At 46.5% G+C, this 20,316-nt stretch overlaps 1 protein-coding gene across 2 annotated transcripts in view; it reads right to left on the reverse strand.

Moving 5' to 3' along the window:
- Window positions 1-20,316, reverse strand: part of SF3B1 (splicing factor 3b subunit 1) — a 493,451-nt gene that overhangs the window by 459,999 nt on the left and 13,136 nt on the right. For both annotated transcript variants that reach the window (XM_069615730.1, XM_069615732.1), the window contains exon 2: window positions 5,313-5,488. In XM_069615730.1, the coding sequence (XP_069471831.1) occupies window positions 5,313-5,488 (176 nt within the window). The remainder of the gene's footprint in view (window positions 1-5,312; window positions 5,489-20,316) is intronic.

Consider the following 20,316-nt stretch of genomic DNA (forward strand, 5'->3'; position numbering starts at 1 on the left):
CAGGAAGATGCCGGAGGAAAGGGAGTCATTTAGAATGGTTCTTGCATGTTCTCCTGCACAGGTAGACGAGAATATTTATTTCAGGACTGAAGCAGAGAGTTGGCATGGTCCAGTCTCGACATTACAATAGATAGTACAGCGGCAAGTCTGTTGGGAAAGGAGGTACGGAAAAATGCGCCTGGGAATTTTGAGGTGGTAATGTTAAAGGATATTTGTACCGCGCACCATCACCACCGGAGTGGGCCCCTGGCGCTCTGGCAGCTCTGAAAAGAGGAGGGGAGGTCGAGTTAGTGGGAGGAAGCAGGAAAAGTGAAGGAGAGCAGTGATGTGCTGTTGGCGGCCTCAGCCCGGTGGGTCCGTTGGCTGGGCCTGTGGTGTTTGCGGCCGGTAATCGCCGTGTACGGTTGTGTGAGTCTATGTGTCTTTTTGTTTTGTTGTTGCAGTGTAGTGAAGTTTGTGCGGTTTGTTGTGCTGTAGGTTTTGGTTGTGTTGGTTTGGAATGTGAGGTGTATGCAGAGCGGAAATTGTTAGTTGAGTTCGTTAGTTGGCAACTGTATCCTGAATTGAGGTGCTGGGCTTGTGTAGTCTCCCCTGATGCGCCTGTCCTGCTCTGGGTCCCTCTGACATTCAAGGTTCCTTACTCCTCTGGTCCCCGCCTCCATCAGTCTTTCTCATAGCCCACCTGTCCTCCCTCCACACTCCTGTGGCCAGTGCACCTGCCAATGTCAACAAGTCAGGTTGTGTGCCGATTGCCTATATCTCGAAACGTTGTTGATTTGGCAAGATAGGGTAAGGTCAGAGTTGAGAGTGCATCCAAGGTTTTTTTTACCATAGTCAAGGTGGAGGGTGGATTGGCCATGGATGATTGCCATGGAAGAGGTTGTGGGCGAAGCTCAGTGTTGCCGCACACGATGATTTGGGTTTTAGTGGGGTTTAAGAGGAGGTGGTTTATGGTCATCCAGCGATCAATGTCAAGGAGGCAGGCTACCGAGGTCGGGCTGACAGTTAGGATTTGAGTTGAGGAGTTTTAGGATTAATTGGGTGTCATTGGCATAGTTATAGCACAGGATATTGTGCGGGTGGATCATTCCTGGGAGGGCTGATAGGCATGCTCCTTGTAGAACTCCGGTATTGACTGGTCGGGCGGCAGAAGCAAAGGTGGAGAGAAGGGTTCTTGGTTTCCTATTGTTGAGGAAGAATGCTATCCACTTGAGAGCATTTCCACAGATTCCTAGGGAATGTAGGCGGTCAAGGAGGATTGAGTGGTTGATTGTGTCAAAAGGCGGCAGAGAGGTCTAGAAGGATTAGTGCAGCACATCCCGCAGTCTCTGAGGTGATTTTAAGGTCATCCCAGATTGAGGTTAGAGAGGTTTTGGTTCCGTGTCTAGGTCTGAAGCACTATTGTGCAGGGTCTAGGAGATCGTTGGATTCGCCAAAGGCATTTAGATGGGAGTATGCGGTTCGATCGATGAGTTTAGCAAGGAACCTGATGTTTGAGATGGGGCACTAGTTTTTGGGGTTGAGGGAAGGTTTTTTTTTTTAGAAGAGGTTGACATGAACAGTTTTGAAGGCGTCGGGAAAGATTCCTGAGTTTAGGGAGTCATTTATGATGGTTCTCGCGTACTCTCCCGAGCAGGTGGATGAGAATATTTGAGGATTGAGGAGGGGCTGGGGTCTAGGGGGAGCCAGAGGGTTTCCGGGCAGAGAAAAGTTTGAGAAATTGGTCTCTTGATATTAGTGTGAACGAGTTGAAGGTGGGTTGGGTTGTAGGTGTGGCAGGCGTGGGGGTGACTGGTAGGGCGGGTGGATTACCTGGCAGGGACATGGCAGCTAGTTTCTTTAGTGAATTTGTTCTGTCGAGAGCAGTGGTGTAGAGGTGGAGAGAGAGAATGAGTCGCAAGTGACAGATGGGGTCGATTGGGTGGTGGTACAGGTTGGGCTGGTGAATTCAGAAATTATTTTGTGGAGTTCCCTGCTAGGGTTTTCACAGTTGAGAATTCGGGAGTTGTAGTGGACTTTTTTTGCTTTTCGGAATTTGTAGTGGCGATGGTGCTGGGCCAGGTTGGATCTACTTAGGTGATCATTCCGCCATTTGTGTTCAAGGCATTTATACCAGTGTTTTGCAGTCTTCAGTTCTGGTGTAAACCATCTGCGATAAGGGTTGCAGCAAGCAGAAACTTGGCAAGTCGGGGTAAGCGGAATTAATGAGATATTGAGCTACGAGTCAAAGGAGTCGGTGGTTAAGGGTTCATTACGTGGGGTGTTTGAGGGAGGAGTTTGCAGTAGCGCATCGGCTAGGTCAGGGAGGATTTTTAGTTTCTTCCAGCATTTGCGTAGATTTGGGGGTTCTGGTTCAGGAATGGGGAGGGGGTGGGCAAGCGAATGGTGAAGGGCACAATGAAGTGATCAGACCAGATGATAGGTGTAGGGGGGGCTTAGATGTATCTGGTCGTGGGAGCTAAAGATGGCATCAAGGGTGTGTCCTTTATTGTGAGTTGGACCGTGAAGGCGGAGGTTAAGCACACCTAGGAAGTCGACCAGTGAGCGAGTCAGGGGGTTGGCAGGAATGTCGAGCCTGATATTGAAATCCCCTAGTAGAGCGAGGGTGGGATGGTTTATTTGGATGGTGGCTATTGAATCACAGAGGTTGCTTGAGAATTGTCGGTCATAGCCAGGGGGTCTGTAGATGATTAGGAAGCTGTGGGATAACGATGGGGGTAGGGATAGCTTGACGAGAAGCGATTCGCAGCAAAGTATGATTGTCTGGGAGGGACTTGAAAACCATATCTAGTCCTCCTCCTCTAGAGGGACGGTTGAGTGGGATGAGGGAGTAGTCCGGGGGGAAGGCTTCATGGGTGATAGGGGCAAAGTCGTTGGAGAACCAGATTTCTGTGATATGAGAAGGACCCGAAAGCATGGTTTTGCAAACGTGCCTCTGTTTTATTTTTTGGCAAGTGTCATAATGTAGGTACAAAAAAATAGTGATATACCTTTGGTGACTGAGGTGTAGCCTGTGGCCATGGACAGTGGGCAGGTTGTGCGGGTCATGGAATAAGATCATGGGCCTCATTACACGGTAGGCGGTAAACCATGGTGCTATTAGCACCATGGTTGCCGCCGTTACCATACCGGTACCACCATGGAGAAAAGGGGAATTACCACCCCATTCCAAGGTTGGCGGGGCGGTAATTCCCCCCTTTCTCCATGGCCCTTCCCCATTCCCATTTTTAATCCCATAGGGCTCAATGGGGAAGGGGCTAATTACGGTACCGCAAATTGCGGTACCGTAATTAGCACCATGGTCCCTTTGCAGGTCCCAACTTTAACGGCTGGTCTACACCAGCCGTTAAGGTCGGGTCCCGCAAAGGGACCTCGTAGTAAGGCGGTAAGGGTTCGCCTACTGTGTAATGAGGCCCCATGATCCGGACAATCTGGATACTGGCCATGACCACGAGGGACATAAAATGGGGTTAAATTGGCCTTGTCCACCTGGGACTGGCTTTGTGGTAAAGTTATTCGATATTGGGATAGATTTGAAAAGGAAGAAAAATGTGCTTGTGGTAATACGGTCATAGAGTTCTCTTTTTGCCTTCAGCAGGCTGTCATGCAAAGCGAAGAGGGGCCCTGTATGGGGCCCTCCCTTCCCTTTCCATGGTAGCCATCCTGGAAAAGAATTTTCCTTCCTCTGGCGTGTAGGAAGAAAATTCCTTTTTTAGCACCCGGATTCCCGCTTTGGGAACCTAGGGTGCTAAAGGCCTTCATCCCCCATTACAGGGGCTGGAATGGGGGGGGGAGGGAGGGGATAATGGTCCAGAGTCCTCCTTATCCACCCTCGCTTCAGTGATAACTTGGGCTGCCGGGCCGGTATCCAACGTTCCAGTCCCTGGAACGGAGGATGAAACCCACAATATTCCCATTAGCATAACACAAAATGCAAATGGAAATGTTGGAAAATCTTACTGAGTGTGTGTACTTTACTGAGAAATATAAAATAGATGGAGTCTATACTTTTTTTTTTAGTTCTTATTTTTAACTGTGAAAGGTGGTTCCTAAAGGAACATTTCTTTTATTGTTTTTGGATGTATAATTTTTTTGGGCAGGAGAGCCAAGAACGAAAGGTGGGGAGGGAAATGAGGGAAGACACACCAAACACTAATATGGAGGGGTAGGTGGACAGGGGAAAAAAGGTTTACTATCGCGCCCCGCCGGTCCCTGGATTAAACAGCCATTATGCCAGTCCTCTGGTTGAATTTCGACTATCAACTTTACCCACTGTCTCCAACTTCGCAGGAGCTCAGGTAATTTTGTTAGTGCTGCGATCTATCACGCACGTGACCCATTCGGGAATTAAGCAACCGGTCCTAATCTGATGAATTCAACAATCAGAATGTTAGCCATTGTGCAATCTATTACGTTCACATAGGATCTTCCTTTACACCAATTTTCTCCATCCTGATGAAGGCCGTTCAAGTTACAGTCACACAAGAACAGCTTTGAGGCCGAAACACAGTTCTGTAGACCTTTTTCCATGTCGCATCATCTCCACTCATGAAGTATTTAATGCACTGCAATTGCATTACTCTCCCCATGGTATGTTCCACAAGGGATCATAAAAGACTAATTGCTACTAAACCTGTCCAAAAAGAGTCATTTTAGCACATGTATTTATATATTGTTTTATGTACGTTGTATATATTTTATTGAATGTCCTGTTTTCTCTATGTAGATGTAACATATGCTCTGATGCATTACATTTGAATCACATGCAGTAGTTCTTGCCACTATTTGTACGTAGCTTGACTTTCAGAAGTAGTATTTCCCCTTTTCTGTGGTGTGGGTTCCTATTACCTTGCTCAATTGTACTATATAAATATTCACCTACCTGGGTAGAGCAGGGACGTAACCAGGCACCCTTTCTTGAAAATTGTTCATAAGTGGGGCCATTTTTGTAGAAAGGAAATTCTTTAGGATACAGCAAGGTCAACAGAAAACGGTATACCCCTGAAATATTAGTTTGTCGACAGGAGTGTGTCCCATAGAGTTAGTCACGCTGTTGGACCATGTATTTGGCAGTCAATCCAGTTAAGGGTGAAGAATGATGCTAATCCGATATTTACAGACCAAGACTGATGATAGGATATAGGATCGACTTTAATGACATACCGATGACAAATTGCACATACTGCTGGTGAATCAAGCAAAAAGCAGCAAGTATCTGAAACACTAATATCAACATTACTATCTGAAACGCTATTAGAACCTACATATATTGAAGGCTTATTTATCAATATGCATAGTTGCTCAACACTTACATCTTCCTGTTCATTTGCCGCAATGGACGTCAAATATCCAACAAACCGGTTGTCATTGCCACCATAGATCTCTTGGTCAAAGTAACCTGTAGAATCAAGCCCCACGCCTTGGTCTTCTTCAGTAGTAACAAGAGCAACCTTTTTGCTTTGAATCTCTCGTATTTGTGCTTCAATGTCTAGAAAAGAGAAAATACATTTAATGAGCAGATGTTTAATAAGCATGCAATTACATAAAATGATACATTTGTAACCATAAGTGACAATGTACAACCATAAGTGATCAAACCCAATGTCATGCGCTGGCTGGATATCGTACTGCGGTTAGTAAAAATTCCTGCCAGAGACCTGGAAACTTTTAAATTAAGTGCATAGCTTTGGCAGAATGAGCAAATGCCAGGTAATTGATACAAGTGTTTGAGCAGCATGCCAGTTAATAAGGATGTTCCAATTTGCACAGTTTTTTTTAAAAAACAAACTTTTCCTGCCAAGCTCAGGACCATAAATGTTTAGAAGTTCAGCTAGGGGTTGTTCAGAGCCAGAGAGCACACAGTCACTGCCCCAATTAAAACAAAATTCAAGTTGCATATTCAAGAACAGATCAACAGCATTTCAAGAAAATAGCTTGACTGTTAGGAACATCAATGAAACCAGGAAGGATTCCCAGACTGGAGCTCCTATGCAGGAGAGTAAAGAATAAACGCCTGTTAAGCCCACGGAGGCTGTGATATGCTTACAAAAATCTGCACTTATTTGTGAGAATCAATTTTGTTTGGCTCTTAGGAATATTAGATTTAAGAAAGTTCATTTAATGCAATTCAATTTTCAAGTAACTTTACTTTCAATTAAAAGTAAGGAAAAAACAAATTGGCAGAAAAAGTCACGATAGAGCCCGAAAATTAAGCTTAATTTTCAGGCTCTATCCCTATTACCTCTGGGTAGCAAGCGCGTTGTTAGGCAAGATCGTATGCAGTACCCTTTGGGTGCACTACAATAACCTTGACTGCCTGGCAATAGAGACCCAACCTTTGGTACAAGTCTGAATTACACAGGTTGTTAGTGCGGCTGTGCAGCAAGGCTCATCTCAAGAGGGGTCAACGTGAGCAGTGAGGTTGTGAGACAGTTTCACAATACAATTATCCAAATAAACACTTCTACTCAAGGTTTATTGATAAAACAATTATTAATTTATTTCACAGTCAGTTGTACAAGCCTTCAGAAAGGGAGCAAAACATGTAACAAATATATTTCAAAACACACTCTTAGTTTCTCTAAATCAGATGATACCCATTGGGGATGGCACACAAACACTTCCTACACCCACAGTTGACTTGAATAGCTAGGACACTGTGGACATTGATTAATCACTGGTACATTTAGAGCAATACTGAGTTTGGTGCAAAAGATAGCATAGAGGAATAGAACAATGCTTAACAAATAATTCACAAACTGATAACTTTAAAAAAAAACTTCCAATGCAGAGTAAATTAACCCTTTCCTGGGAGAAAGGCCAAAGCACAAAGTCAGAGGTAAAGAGGAGTCTCACAGGGAGATAGGACATCCAATGTGAACTGCATAGTGTCAAAGGGAGCTGAAGATCATCTTTGCAGGTAAGTAAAAAAGTCTTGCACAATGTTTTTTAGAAATGTTTGTAGAAAATACAGAAGGGCCGCAAGCTGGTAGGCTTGTGCGGTGCAAAGCTTTAGCAACTCGGCCAGGTAACCAAGGCAGATCTCAACTGAGTGCAAGTAAGGCTACACAACAAGAGATACATTCTTACACTTTACAGTACCTCTGGTTAGAAGTAAGGGTTGCAGCCGACTTCTGTTCCTATACAGCTCTTGCAGATCCTGTTCCTGAGCCTCAGTCATGGGGACAAGAGGGAGGACGTCTGGAGACTCCTGCTCTGCAATGGGAAGGTCAGCTGCAGCAATGGGCAAACGTCAATTCAGCGGTTCTTCAGTGATTCAGCTCCTCGCGTCTAACAGCAAATAGTAACATTGCGGTTCTCGGATACCGCTTCAGACTGTCCTTGCTTCTGGGGTCCACCACTCTGTTGAGGTGGCTCAGGCTTGGTCAGTCCTGCATCAGGAAGTCCAGAGGATCTTCCTAGCGCTCGAGTCCGACTTAAAAGGAACGCACACAATCTGGTGTTCCCTGCCACTTCGGTTCCAGCAGCAGTGGAAATACAACCAGCTTCGAGAGATGTCCAGACGGGCTTACTTTGGAGTCGATTGGTCCCACTAACTCAAAGGGAGTAGTTGTCCTTGCAGTGCTTTTATAGTCAAGGCGAATTCAGAGCTTCAGCATAGCAGCAGGGCTACACCAGGCAAACCAACTGTCCATGAGTTGCAGCAGGCGTCTCTTCCAAGTTCTTCTTCAGATTCCTTCGTCCAGTGGTCGCGTGCCTTCCAAGCCAAAAAGCCAAGCCTTTTATGCAGGTTTCTCCTATTCATTCCAGCCTAGATGTCAATCACACAGCAGGGTGGCTGTCCTTGCCGGACAATCACCTTTGGGTGCATTCCTGTAACCAAGGGGATTAAGCAAAGGGAGTTTCAGGCCCCTCCCTCACTTCCTGCCCCTGCCAGACATACTGGAGCCAGAGGCAGGTTTCACTCGTGAATCCCGCCAAAGACAAAAAAAACAAAGGGACCAAACCTGGTTTGGCACACAGAGTAAGTCTCAAGAAGGACCTTTCCAACAAGAAATGGTGAATAGAAGACCGTGCCATTTTCATAAAATGGGCACCTATGAGTGTTTTACTGCAGCTGCAATTGCAACCCGCAGTAGAACCACACTGGTAGGAAAAAGTAAACCACTGCCACCAGCCATTAATTGTAGAAAGGGTAACAAAAATGTTACATGAGAAACTAGGCAAAGGGTATACTAAGTAACCCCTCCAGCACCCTATGGTAAGATAGTGTTATGCTATGTTATTTTGCATTTATATAGCGCCTTATGCATCACTGGTATGATCTCAAAGCGTTGGTAGGTTGAACGCCCTCGGGAACCGTAGTTCATGTCAGTAGAGAGAGAGACATAAGGTGCGTGTGTGCACCGGATATGTGAGCAGCTGGTGTGGCACTTGCATGATAGCTGCTTCTTAGTGGTAGGTGTGGTGGTTAGGAGGTCAGGAATGTGTGTTAATTCTGGAGGGCTAACACCTAGACTGATTTCTGGCTGCGTTAGGCCTGAGGAGACGCTTAGGCTAACAGTGTGTGCTCAGCTAGCTGTGTTTAATTAGGCTGATGAGGAGTAAGTGGCGGGTGTTAGTATGAGAACAGCAATACCGAATGTGTCATAGTATCGCTGTGTTCTAGTTGCGTGGTGGTGTGTAGGAGTAAGCATGGCGGTTTTCAGTAAGGCCGATCCATCCACTCCTTGCGATCCATCCACTCTATTCATTTCATCTGTTCTATCCGTTCCATTCACTCCATCTTTTTTATCCACTTCACCTGATCCATCTGCTCCGTCTACTACATCTGTTCCATCCACTCCAGCCTGCTCCATTCGTTCCATCTGCTCCATCTGTTCTATCTGTTCTATCGTTCCAATTTTTCGTTTAACTCCATCTGTTGCCACCACTCTACCTGTTGCCACCACTTCATCTGTTCCATCTACTCGATTAGATCGATCCATTCCATCTGTTCCCTCCATCCCATTTGTTTCATCAACTCCATCTGAACTGCCTACTGCATCCATTCCATCCTGTTCCATCCACTCCCTCCGTTAACACTTACTGCATCCGATTCATTTCATCCGTTTCATCCACTGCATCCATTTCACCCATTGTATCAGTTTTATTCGTTTCATCCACCTCATTCTTTTTAATTTACACTGGCAGTTTTAGCTTATCATTTATCTCGATGCTGGATTGTTATTTTTGATTCAACAATCGTGGGTTATTGTCGCCGTTTATACTGTTTGTAGCAAGAGTAGATTTCAAGGGGAAGAGCCATGTTTTCAGTAATTTGCGGAAAGACATGTCTTCGGTGAGTCGGATGTGGGGTGGAAGTGAGTTTCACAGAGTGGGGCCAGGGCTGAGAAAGATGATCCACCTAACCTAGTTGGTTTTTGGTATCACTAGGTGGTGGGCAGAGCTTGATCTTAGAGTGCGTGGTGGATGGTAGAGTCTTAGTTTGTCCTGAAGATATTGAGGTCCGGTTTTGTTCATTGCTCGGTGCAAGATGAAAGTCACCCTTCGGCCTACCGGGAGCCAGTGCAGGGTTTTGAGAGCTTAGGGAGGTGTGATCTCTAGGTCCAAGGGCTAGTAGCAGTTTGGCTGCGCCATTTTGTGCTCTTTGTAGTTTAGTCAGGTGGTACGCATGGACCCCGAGGTAGAGGGAGTTAGCATAGTCTAGTCTTGACATTACAGTTGATTGGACCGCAGTGAGTCGGTTGGGAAAGCAGAGGTATGGAAAAATGCACCTAAGAATTTTCAGGTGGTAGTGGCAGGACTTGGAGAGAGAGGGTTAGGTCAGAGTCGAGAGTGCATCCAAGGTTTTTTTACTGAGGTTGTCGGGGAATTGCCCATGGCAGATGGCCAGGGTAGAGGGTGTGGAAGAAGTTCTGTGTTGCCACATGCCTCCAGTTTTGGAGGCATGTGGCAAAAAGGAGGTGGTTTTTGGTCATCCAGTGATCAAGGTCAAGGAGGCAGGCAGAGAGGTCGGGTTGGGAGCTGGGTTTTGAGTTAAGGAGTTTTAGGATTAGTTGGGTGTCGTGGCGTAGTTGTAGCACATAATATTGTGCGAGCGGATTATTCGTGGGAGGGTTGAACAGAGGTTGAACAGGAGGGCTGATAGGCACGCTCCTTGTGGAACTCGGTATAGACTGGTCGGGCGGCAGAAGTGAAGGAGGAGAGTAGGGTTATTTGGTTCCTATTGTTGAGGAAGGATGCTATCTACTTGAAAGCGTTTCCACAGATTCCTAGGAAGTGGAGGCGGTCGAGGAGGATTGAGTGGTTGATTGCGTCAAAGGCGGCGGATAGGTCAAGAAGGATTAGTGCAGCGCATCCCGCAGTCTGCAGTGTTTTTAAGGCAATCCCAGATTGAGGTTAGGGTGGTTTTGGTTCTGTGTCGGGGTCTGAAACCTGATTGGGCTGGGTCTAGAAGATTATTGGCTTCGACAAAGGCATTTAGTTGGGAGTAAGCGGTTCAGTCGATGAGTTTAGCAAGGAACCTGGTGTTTGAGATGGGGCAGTCGTTTTTTGGGTCGTGTGGGTCAAGGGAAGGTTTTTTTTTTTTTTGAAGAGGCTTGACATGAGCAGTTTTGAGCATGTCGGGAAAAATTCCTGAGGATAGGGAGTCGTTTATGATTCGTTTTCTTGCGTGTTCTCCTGTGCAGTAGATGCAAATATTTCTTTGAGGCTTGAGGCTGGGCAGGGGTCTAGGGTAGAGCCTAATGGTTTGCGGGCGGAGAGAAGTTTGAGAAATTGGTCAGTTGCTATTGGTGTGAAGGAGTCGAAAATCGGGTGGGTTGTAGTTGCAGGCTTTGGGGTGGGTGGATTGTGTGGTGGGTGCAAGAGGGCCAGTTTGTTGATGAGGGAATTTGTTCTTTCGAGAGCAGTGGTGTAGAAGTGGAGAGAGATTGAGTCGCACAGTGTTTGAGAGGGGCTCGATTGGGTGGTGGTACATGATGGTTTGGTGATTTCAGAGATGATTTTGTTAAGTTCTTTGCTGGGTTTTTCACAGTTCAGGATTCAAGAGTTGTAATGTGCTTTTTTTGCTTTCCCGACGGCTGTGTAGTGGCGATGGCGACGTGCCAAGGTGGATCTGCTCAGGGTGGTTGTCTTTCCGCCATTTGCATTCGAGGGATTTATATAGTTGTTTTGCGGTCTTCAGTTCTGGTGTAAGCCATCTTGGAAAGGGGCCATGGCGAGCGAAGATCTGCAAGTGGGGGTGAGCGGGATTAATGAGGTATTGATCCATGAGTCAAAGAATTCAGAGGTTAAGTGTTCATTGCGTGGGCAGGTAGGGGGAGGAGACTGAAGGAGCATGTCAGCTAGGTCGGGAAGGATTTTTTGTTTTTTCCAGCATTTGCGCAGATTTGGTGGTTCTGGTTGGGGTATGGGGAGGGTGGCGGTAGAGCAAATGGTGAAAGATAGAATGAATTGATCGGACCAGATGATAGGGGTGGAGGGGTTTAGATGTATCGGTCGTGGGAGCTGAAGGTGGCATCAAGGGTGTGTCCTTTATAGTGAGTTGGTCCGTTTATGTGGGTATGGAGGTTAATCGCGTCTAGGCAGTCGACCAGAGAGTGGGTCATAGGGTTGGCGGGGAGGTCAAGCCAGATATTGAAATCTCCTAGAAGGGTGAGGGTGGGATGGTTTGAATGGATGGTGGCTATCGAGTCGCAGAGGTTGTTTGAAGAATTGTCTGTCGTAGCCAGGAGGTCTGTAGATGATTAGGAAGCTGTGGAAGAACGAAGGGGAGAGGGATAGTTTTACGAGAAGCGATACGCAGGAAGGGATGGTTGACTGGCTGTCGTAGATTGAGGTGGAGAAGTGGGACTTGAAGGCGATAGTTAGTAGTCCTCCTCTAGAGGGTCGGTTTACTGGGATGAGAGATATTCAGGGGGGGGGGCCTTCATTGGCGATGGGGCGAAGTCGTTGGAGAACCAGGTTTCCGTGATAAAGACTAGGTCGGGTTTGTCAGAGGCAAGGAGGTCATAGATGCTGTGTCTGTTTTTTGCTACAGATCGGGCATTGAAAAAGATGCATCTTACTGTACTGGAGGATACTGGAGGATGTGGGGGTTGTAGAGGTGGAGGATGGGAGGGGAGGCGGGTGAGGGGAAGAGGAAGCTGGGGTGGGAGAGAAGGGGGTGGTCGGTGGGAAGAGTAGGCGGGCGGTTGAGGTGGTGGGTGTTGGACAGGTGTGTGGGGTTGGTTGGCTTTGGGTTGGCTGACTTGGAAGGTTGGGTTGTAGGGGGTTAGGCGTTTCAGTTGTGGTTGGTGAGAATTCAAGGGAGAGAGGTTTCAGGTAGGGGGAGGGTAGTGATAATCGAGAGTGGGAGATTGAGGTGGTCGGCCTTGACACGAGTTGTGAGGAGTACTGAGCGAGCGAGGGAGATCAGGTACGTTTTCTCTTCATGGCTTTTGTTGTGGTTGGTGTGTGAGAGAGGGTGGGGGCGGGGCCGAGGTTGAGAGGGATGTGGCTACTGTTCTTGCCAGGGCGAGACGTGCAGTTTAGGGAGGGGAAAAGCGTGGGGTCGGAGGAGGATGTTGGGGGATTGATGAGGGGGAGGGGGAGGTGGTTGCGGGGCTGGGTGTGCCTGGGAGGCTGGGTGGGCCGGTGGTTGGCAGGGCCTGGGGAGCGGGCATGATGATATTGGGAGGGTGGGCGTCGGGGATGGGAGGAACAGAGGTTTTAGGGTGGTTGGCTCGCCATCGAGCTCCTCTGGCTTGGTGTTTGGATAGGGGATGGGGCGGGGAGGAGTTGGATGGGATGGGTCTTCTGGCTTGCGGGTTCAGTGGGCTGTGAACGTGGTGGTGAGTGGGTTGGTTCTACTGTCTGGGGAGTGGTCTGAGGGTGCGGTGGGGGGGGCGGGATGGTTTGGGGTGTGGGTGGGAAGTCGGGTGAGGGGGAAAAGGAGGCAGGCGCGAGTGTCGACGGACATTGGTGGGTTGGGTGGACTCATGGCGTGGTTAAGTTTGAACTGTGTTACAGTTGGAATAGGATGATTTTGTACACACATTCCAAGTTCAGCTATACCACCGGATGTTAGTTGTTCACACTTTCTATGTTTACCTGTAGTACGGTTAGTGATAGTTCTAGGTCCAGCATAAACCACTGCAGGATATCATTCACTATACCACAGTTATGGACAGTTCCTAAGTTCAACTGAAACATAGGAAGATATTATTCATACTTTCTAGGTTTACTTATATCATAGGGTTGGATTATTCACATTTTATTCACACATTCTAAATCGAATTGGACCACAGTTGTGCTATTAGGTACCAGGGTATTAAGTTGAACTATAAAATAGGGTTGGGTTGGGTTATTCTGGGGGAAGGTTATTCACACATTCTAAATTGAACTGGATCACAGTTATGTTATTAGGTACACTCTCTGAATTGAACTAGACTACATTTACGCTACTGGGGAAATTCTAAATCCAACTTTGACACAATACGGTTATTAGACACTCTCTAATTGAACTAGATCAATTATTGAACTAGACCACAGTTATGCTACTAAGCACACTTTCTAAATTGAACTAGGCGTTGATTACGCTATTAGGTATACTCTCTAAATTGAGCGGGACTACAGTTATGCTATTAGGTACACACTCTAAATTGAAATAGCGCAACCACAGTTGCGCTATTAGGTACACTTTCTGCATTCAACTTTGACACAGTGAGGTAATTAGGCACACTAAATTGAACTACACCACAGCGCGTTCTCCCGAACAGGCCTTGGAGCATCTCAGCCTCACCTGCCACTCCCTTCACAAGCTGGGCTTCTCCTTACATTTATGAAGAAAACAAAAATGAGAACTGACAGATAAGCAGCTTTAACATGTACAGGTAAAGAGACACTGTGCTTTTAAGGTCACAGAGTGCCAGCTCTCATGCAGGACAGGAGCTCAGTACTTTTTCCCAAGCTCTGTGCAGAGGATGCTTTGATGCTCCTCTGCTGAAGCAGTATTTTCTGGTCATGTTTGACAGAATTTTCTATCTTATCGGTTCAATCAAGGTCTTTTGCCTCTTCCTTTACTTGAAAGAGCTTTATTTTTTTTCATAGGCATTCTATGCTGGGAACGAGAAAACATGTCACTATGTGACAAATGTACTGCCTGGGGTGGAAAAAAGTCAGTTAAGGGTGATAAAGCTCTCCATTGGTTGTTTATCAAACATATAGCCGAGTGTGTAACTTTCTAGACCCAGCACAAAATGTAAGTAAAGTCAATCTCACTTCACTGCTCTTGGAAACAGTTTCACCAAGAGAAGGTATTTAAACCTTTGGGAAATCTAAGACTTCCCTGTGCCACTGCACTGAAGGTGGTGTGCATCTCAATGTAAAGATGATGCCTATGGAGTTTGTCAGTCTCCAAGTTAAAAAGAAACACAGAAAACATCAAATTAGAAGTACAAAGTCCCAAAGTTCACCAAAAGAGCTGGAGGGCTCTAAGGTGGGAGTAATTTAGCACTAAACTGACATTTTTCCCTAACACACGTTATAAATAACCCACCATATCATTGTGAAATGCAGAGGATGAACCACTTGGACAGGATCATTTGGGTAACGACTTTTCCTGCACGAGCTGCATCATGGAGAAAGTCATCCTTTCTGATGTCCCTCTGCTGAGGGGCAGAGCAGGGTTCCAGACATTGAAAACTCCCTGTCTTTAATGAGCCAGAGGAACAACCTCGTGCTGAAAGGTCGGTCACACCCTCAGGGTAACCTTCGGCTTCGAAAGGACAATGTGAGTTGCTTGCCCGTCTAACAGACGTCAACCATGACAAACAGAAACCCACAAAGAACAGAAGTGCAAACTCTCAAAGAGCCCCTATGAGGAAACTCAAAACAAGGTTCAAATTCAGAGTAGAAAAATAAGGTGCCATTGTGGAAATATTGATATTTTATTTGTATCATGCTCATACACACGTTTTTCAGAGCATGATGATGCAAGGGAGGACAAAAGAAAGTATCTTACTAGGCCCAGTGACATTGTGCTCAACAGAGAGGGCAGTGATAAACTAGCCATATTAGTAGTCCTTTTAAAAACCAAGGGTCTCTCAGGTACCCTTTCACAGTGCTTTGATGCACAAAAGTCAACCCCCTCGCCCTCAAAAAGTCAGACAGCTCAAGAGCTCACACTCCACCAAGCAAACAACTTGCACCACCAAAAGGCATAAACAGACTTGGTGGCAGTCCTCCAAAAGAAAGGGTCAGGCAGACTCTACTCTTCAAACATGTCCAGTACAGGTTTATTTTGTGCAAAAGCCCATACAGAGTATAAAAACATACAGCGTATAATTATAATACAAAGTTAAATAGCCTTCAATTCATTAATAACTGATAGACATTTATGATTCTTACAGAAGCTGAAACATTCTGGTTTAAAGCCCACAAAGAGAAAGTTGAGCCTGTAGTAAAAAAATGTTTTTTTTAAAAAAACAATGCTCAACTAAATTGCTGTTAGGACCGATTTTCTACAATCTGGCCTGGTGGACAGATTTATAGAAGGCCAACACTAGTATTGTGACAGGGACAACTCTGGGAACTGTATCCAAACCAGTTGAAGGTCGCAAGGCGAGCGACCTAGGATAAGGGGGCCACCCAATGAGCGCACAAACTGCAAAGTCAGGGATTACACTGGAATAATCAGTTATAAAAATATGCATTTATAGCCACGTAATACTGAGCAACATGACTACTAACAGGTAATATCAAGCAACACTAAGAATATATCACTGGAGTAGGGCAAAATGCATATAAAACCCTTGTAAATTAAGGTAAAGATAAGTATAAGCACCAGAGGTCCACTGAGATCTAATACTAGCTTCAGAAGTCCATCCCTAAAATGTATGGGACGTTGTGCCCAAAAGTACAGTTTTGCGAGGCTGTAAAATTGAAGGTGGGGTCTATGGGGTCCAATGAACAGTTCCAAGTGATAGAGGACAATTTGTTTTAACAAACGTGTCCCCAATTTTCGGAGTGCTTACGTGAAGAAGCATTGGCAAAGTCAACCCATTTCAAACGTTTATAAAAGTTATCAAAACTTTCAGTTAGGGGTTCAGGTAAGTATCGTTACAACTCTCCCCTGTATGCCAGTTCGTCGTAGGACTTGCCGGTCTGCTGCAAAGGGTCTGAGGTCGCTTTTCCTGCTGTCAGCTTGAGCCCTTGATCCCAAAGGTTGCAGATTCTAGCACTTCTCCAGTCGGCGAAAAATGCTGGTGCAACGTCTTAAAGCTGGAAAATGCAAAACAACTCTACACAGGGCCCCTCCAAGGACGGATATGGACACAGGAAGCAGTTGGACAATGGCCACCGATGCACGGTGACACAAGGGGATTCACTTCTGCGGTCAGACTACACCTCCCATCTCAAGTCCCCTTGATGCTAGGACCACAAAATCTCGCAGAGTAAGTCTTACACCACAAGCCAAGGATTCACACACTACCGCCCTGTCAAGCCCTCCTAAGTTCCAGGCCTCAACTCTGAACAGCAACATCTGCAGCACGGTAGCCCAAACTTTGAGCTGGTCAGCCACTGGGTGGTCCACAGGCACTTCCAAAGGCTCTTCTTCGAGAATGGCTGTTGCTGCCACTCAAGTGTTGCAGTTGCTTCGCAGGACTGCTGGAGACCTTCCACAAGACAGGGCTAGTTGGTTGCCAGGCCTTCCTCCAACGGGTCTCATGTCTCCTTGCAAGTCTCGCAGCTGGACAGGATTCTTGGTTCTATCGGTTTCTTTCAGGATCTCTCTAGAGTGGGCGCAGGGGTCCACCTCTTATCCAAAAATCCAGGTAAGAGCTTAAACTCCCACTAGCCTACGAAAAATCTGCCCTCCCCCCCACACACACCAGCAGTTGTACAATCAGGACCACTGGTGGCAAAACACATTCATACCACGCCAGGAAAAAGTGTAAAGACAAGATGGCCAAAGAAAAAGCAAAAAAACATGTGGCACAGCCATGTTTGGACACTAGCCACAGTCGGTAGACCAACACTGTAAACGCAGTACGGGTAAAGTAAATTACACAACAAAAATAGGAAAAAGTAACTGCTGCGGCCAGTTTGTCCCTTCAGCACACCTAAAGTAACAAGGCTAAGGGAAACAATGTTTCCCCATACTGACAGCCTGAAGGACAATGTTGGGGGGGGGGGGGGTTAGGGGGGAATGGGTCAGGAAGGGTCACCATCATTACTAAGGGTTCAGGTTGCATGCACCATATTGAGGACAGGGGGTGTGGTGCACTGAGTGCAATTTCATATGCATCTAGCGTAGTTAATTGTGAATGGGATACGTTACTTTTAGTGTTACTTTTTGCTCAGAACTGATCCATATTAATTTGCGTGCGCAGATAAAGTAAGTATTAAATCCAACAAATGTAAAACATGCACATTAACATAAATACATGGGTAATTCATCAATCGCAATATAAGTGGCCTTGGAACACAGTGGTCATGGCTCTCATGCAAAATCCACTTTGTTTTATTTGACATCAAAACAGGTTTTCAGATGGCAGAAAGCAGGTGAACGATGTGAGATACCTGAAAGTACTCTCTTACTGACTCCACAGGATCTTCCATTCAGGTTGCAGGGGAGGGCCATCATTTTTGGAGCTCGACCCTGGTGGTGGACAAGCAAGGGAAGATTGAGTGCAGGGTCACAGGGGATTGGGAGGAGAATGCCTAAAGGTGAGACATTGTATTCCCCCCTTCCCAATTGTACATCAGCACACTCTCCCTAAGCCTTTATGGGGTATTTTCAGTCTCACCTCCCCCACCCCAATATGTACTGGGATGGGGAAGAGGAAACTGGGAGTTGGAGAGATTAACCGTGTGAAAAGTACTGTGAAAAAGGTAGCTGGAGAGGCCTACATTCTACCACCAATATGTCCCCTTAATAGAGGGAGGGAGGGACACAAATGTTAAACTAACCATACACATCTGACCCCAACTGGCCCTCAGTGAAGGTATATAAAAGGGAGTTCTGCAAGAATAAATGAGCAAGCTGTGGTTGCTGGATGGATTGTGCAAGCCAGGGAACAGGAGGCTGCAGCTGGAGGAGCCCAGAGGATCCGGAGGATAACAGGACGCCAGGACGCTGACCTGGTGTGTCTAAGGGGTTGAAGCGTGGCAAGGGAGCATAGTTTCCATGGAGCCAGATTGGGGAAAAGGGTGACCTGTTGGCCGAAGGCCAGTGCTTGTTCCCCTGGGGCAGGTACTTCTTGAGATTTTCTCTGCGCGCCAAACCAGGTTTGGTCTCTTTGTTCATTTTGCCTTTGGTGGGATTCAGGAGTGAAGCCTGCCTCTGGCCCCAGAGTGTCCGGGGTAGGCAGGTGCCTGAAACGCCCTGTGCTTAGTCTATTAGGAGACCCAAATGCACTCTGTGGTTATTGGACGGCTGACTGTCTGGCAAGGACAGCCACCACGCTAGGCGAGTGACAGCTAGGCTGGAATGAATGGGAGAGAACTGAATAAAAGTCCTTTGGCTTGGAAGGCAGTCGACCACTGGACGAAGGAACCGAAGAAGAGCTTGAAGAGGACGCTTGCTGCAACTCCTGGACCGTTGGTTTGTTCGGTGAAGCCCTGCTGCAGTGCCAAACCGCCAAGTTCGTATCGACAGAGAAACCCCTGCAAGGACGACTTCTTTCTTAGAGTTGGTGGGACCAATCAACTCCAAAGTAAGCCACCTGGACATCCATCTCGTAGCTGGTTGAATTTCCACGAATTTTCACAGGGTTGCTGCTGGAAACTGTAGAGCCAGGGAGCGGAACACCAGATTTTGTGCATTGCTTTTAAACTGGGCTAGAGCTTCTGGAAGATCCACCGGACTCCCAAGAAGCAGAACTGACCAGGGCTGAGCCCCCTCAGAGTGTGGGACCCCAGAAGCAAGGAAAGTCAATCTCAACAGCCAGGAACCACTTGTTGCTATTCGCGGTAGACACGAGGAGCTGAAACACAGAACAACCACTGAAAGTGAAGTTTACCGGTTGCAAGTTTGACCGTCCCAGTGAATTGCAGGAGACCCCAACGTCCTCCCGCCTGTCCCCACGACTGAGGCCCATGAACAGTGAGATCTGTACAGGAACAGAAGTCATCAGCTGCATCTTTTCTTCATTTCCAAGGTCCTGTAAAACAAGTCGAAGATAACTTACCTCTTACTGTAGAATTGCTTGAAACTTCTACAACTTACAAGTCTAATCAGCTTGTGGTCCTACATTTGATTCTTCTGTTCATCAAAGACTCCTAAGAACTTGTGCAAAGACTTTTCCATTTACTTACCAGAAGTGCTTAATCCTATACAAGACTTTTGCCCATTGACTTTGGCTTAGTCTATTGAATTGTATGACTCTTCTTGGAGGATCCCAAAGTATTTGCCTGCTTAATATTTGTGGTCTTTGGTGTTCTAATAACCTTTGCCTTTAACCAACTACTAAAAGTATTCTAAATGCCAACAGTAAAATATTAATGTCCCCATCACACTTGTTATTGAAGTCACCTGTGGGTGTAGGTTGTGTCTGTGGGCCATCCCAAAAGGGTCTTTACTGATTTAGAAAGAGTGTACAGTATTGAAGTGTATTTGTGTGTTACTATTATATTTCTCCCTTCTAAAGAAGGCTTTCTACCTGACTGATAAATAAATTAAATTAATTATTATTGCAAGAAACCTTGAGTGTTAAGAGTTTATTTGAATACCTGTAACTGTGAATCTTGGTTTACCTCCACTACAGTTCACATTTACCCATCTTGAGATAAGCCAGGCTGTGCAACATGCTACCTAAAACGTGTAGTACAAGCTTATAACAAAGGTTGGGTTGCCTATACCTGTAGTCAGAGTTGTGTGTAGTGGTCGCAGAGGGTACTGCATACAAACGAACATTTGATAGCAAATGTGCGTGGGTGGATGGCCGTGCCTGCGGCTACCTTCAATCGGCATGGGCCTGTGTGTCCTGTCTGGTTTCGTGGACGTGGTGTGGATTCTGTCCTTCAGTCTGGTGGAGTTACGCTGCATCTGCCCATCTAACAACGGGTCAAATAACCTGAGATGCAGAAAGGGTTTACCAGGAAGCGGGAGGAGGTGGGCAGAGTGGGGTTTTAGGGGTGGAGCTGGGTCTTGAGGACCTTTCAGTAGGCAAGGTGATCCTCTATGTGACGGATGTTGAGGGGAATTGTGTTCCAGATTGTGGGATCTTGGACAGAGAATGAAGATCCCCCTATTCGGTCAATTTGAAGGGAGGGATGACAAGGGGGGAGTGTGGTCCCTGATCGCAGGTTTCTAGTGGGTATAAGGGGTGAGCTTGGGTTGAAGGTATTCTGTGGTCGTATTGTGCA

This window comes from Ambystoma mexicanum, chromosome 9 (assembly GCF_040938575.1).
Source record: "Ambystoma mexicanum isolate Mex_15411 chromosome 9, UKY_AmexF1_1, whole genome shotgun sequence".
Classification (NCBI taxonomy): domain Eukaryota; kingdom Metazoa; phylum Chordata; class Amphibia; order Caudata; family Ambystomatidae; genus Ambystoma; species Ambystoma mexicanum.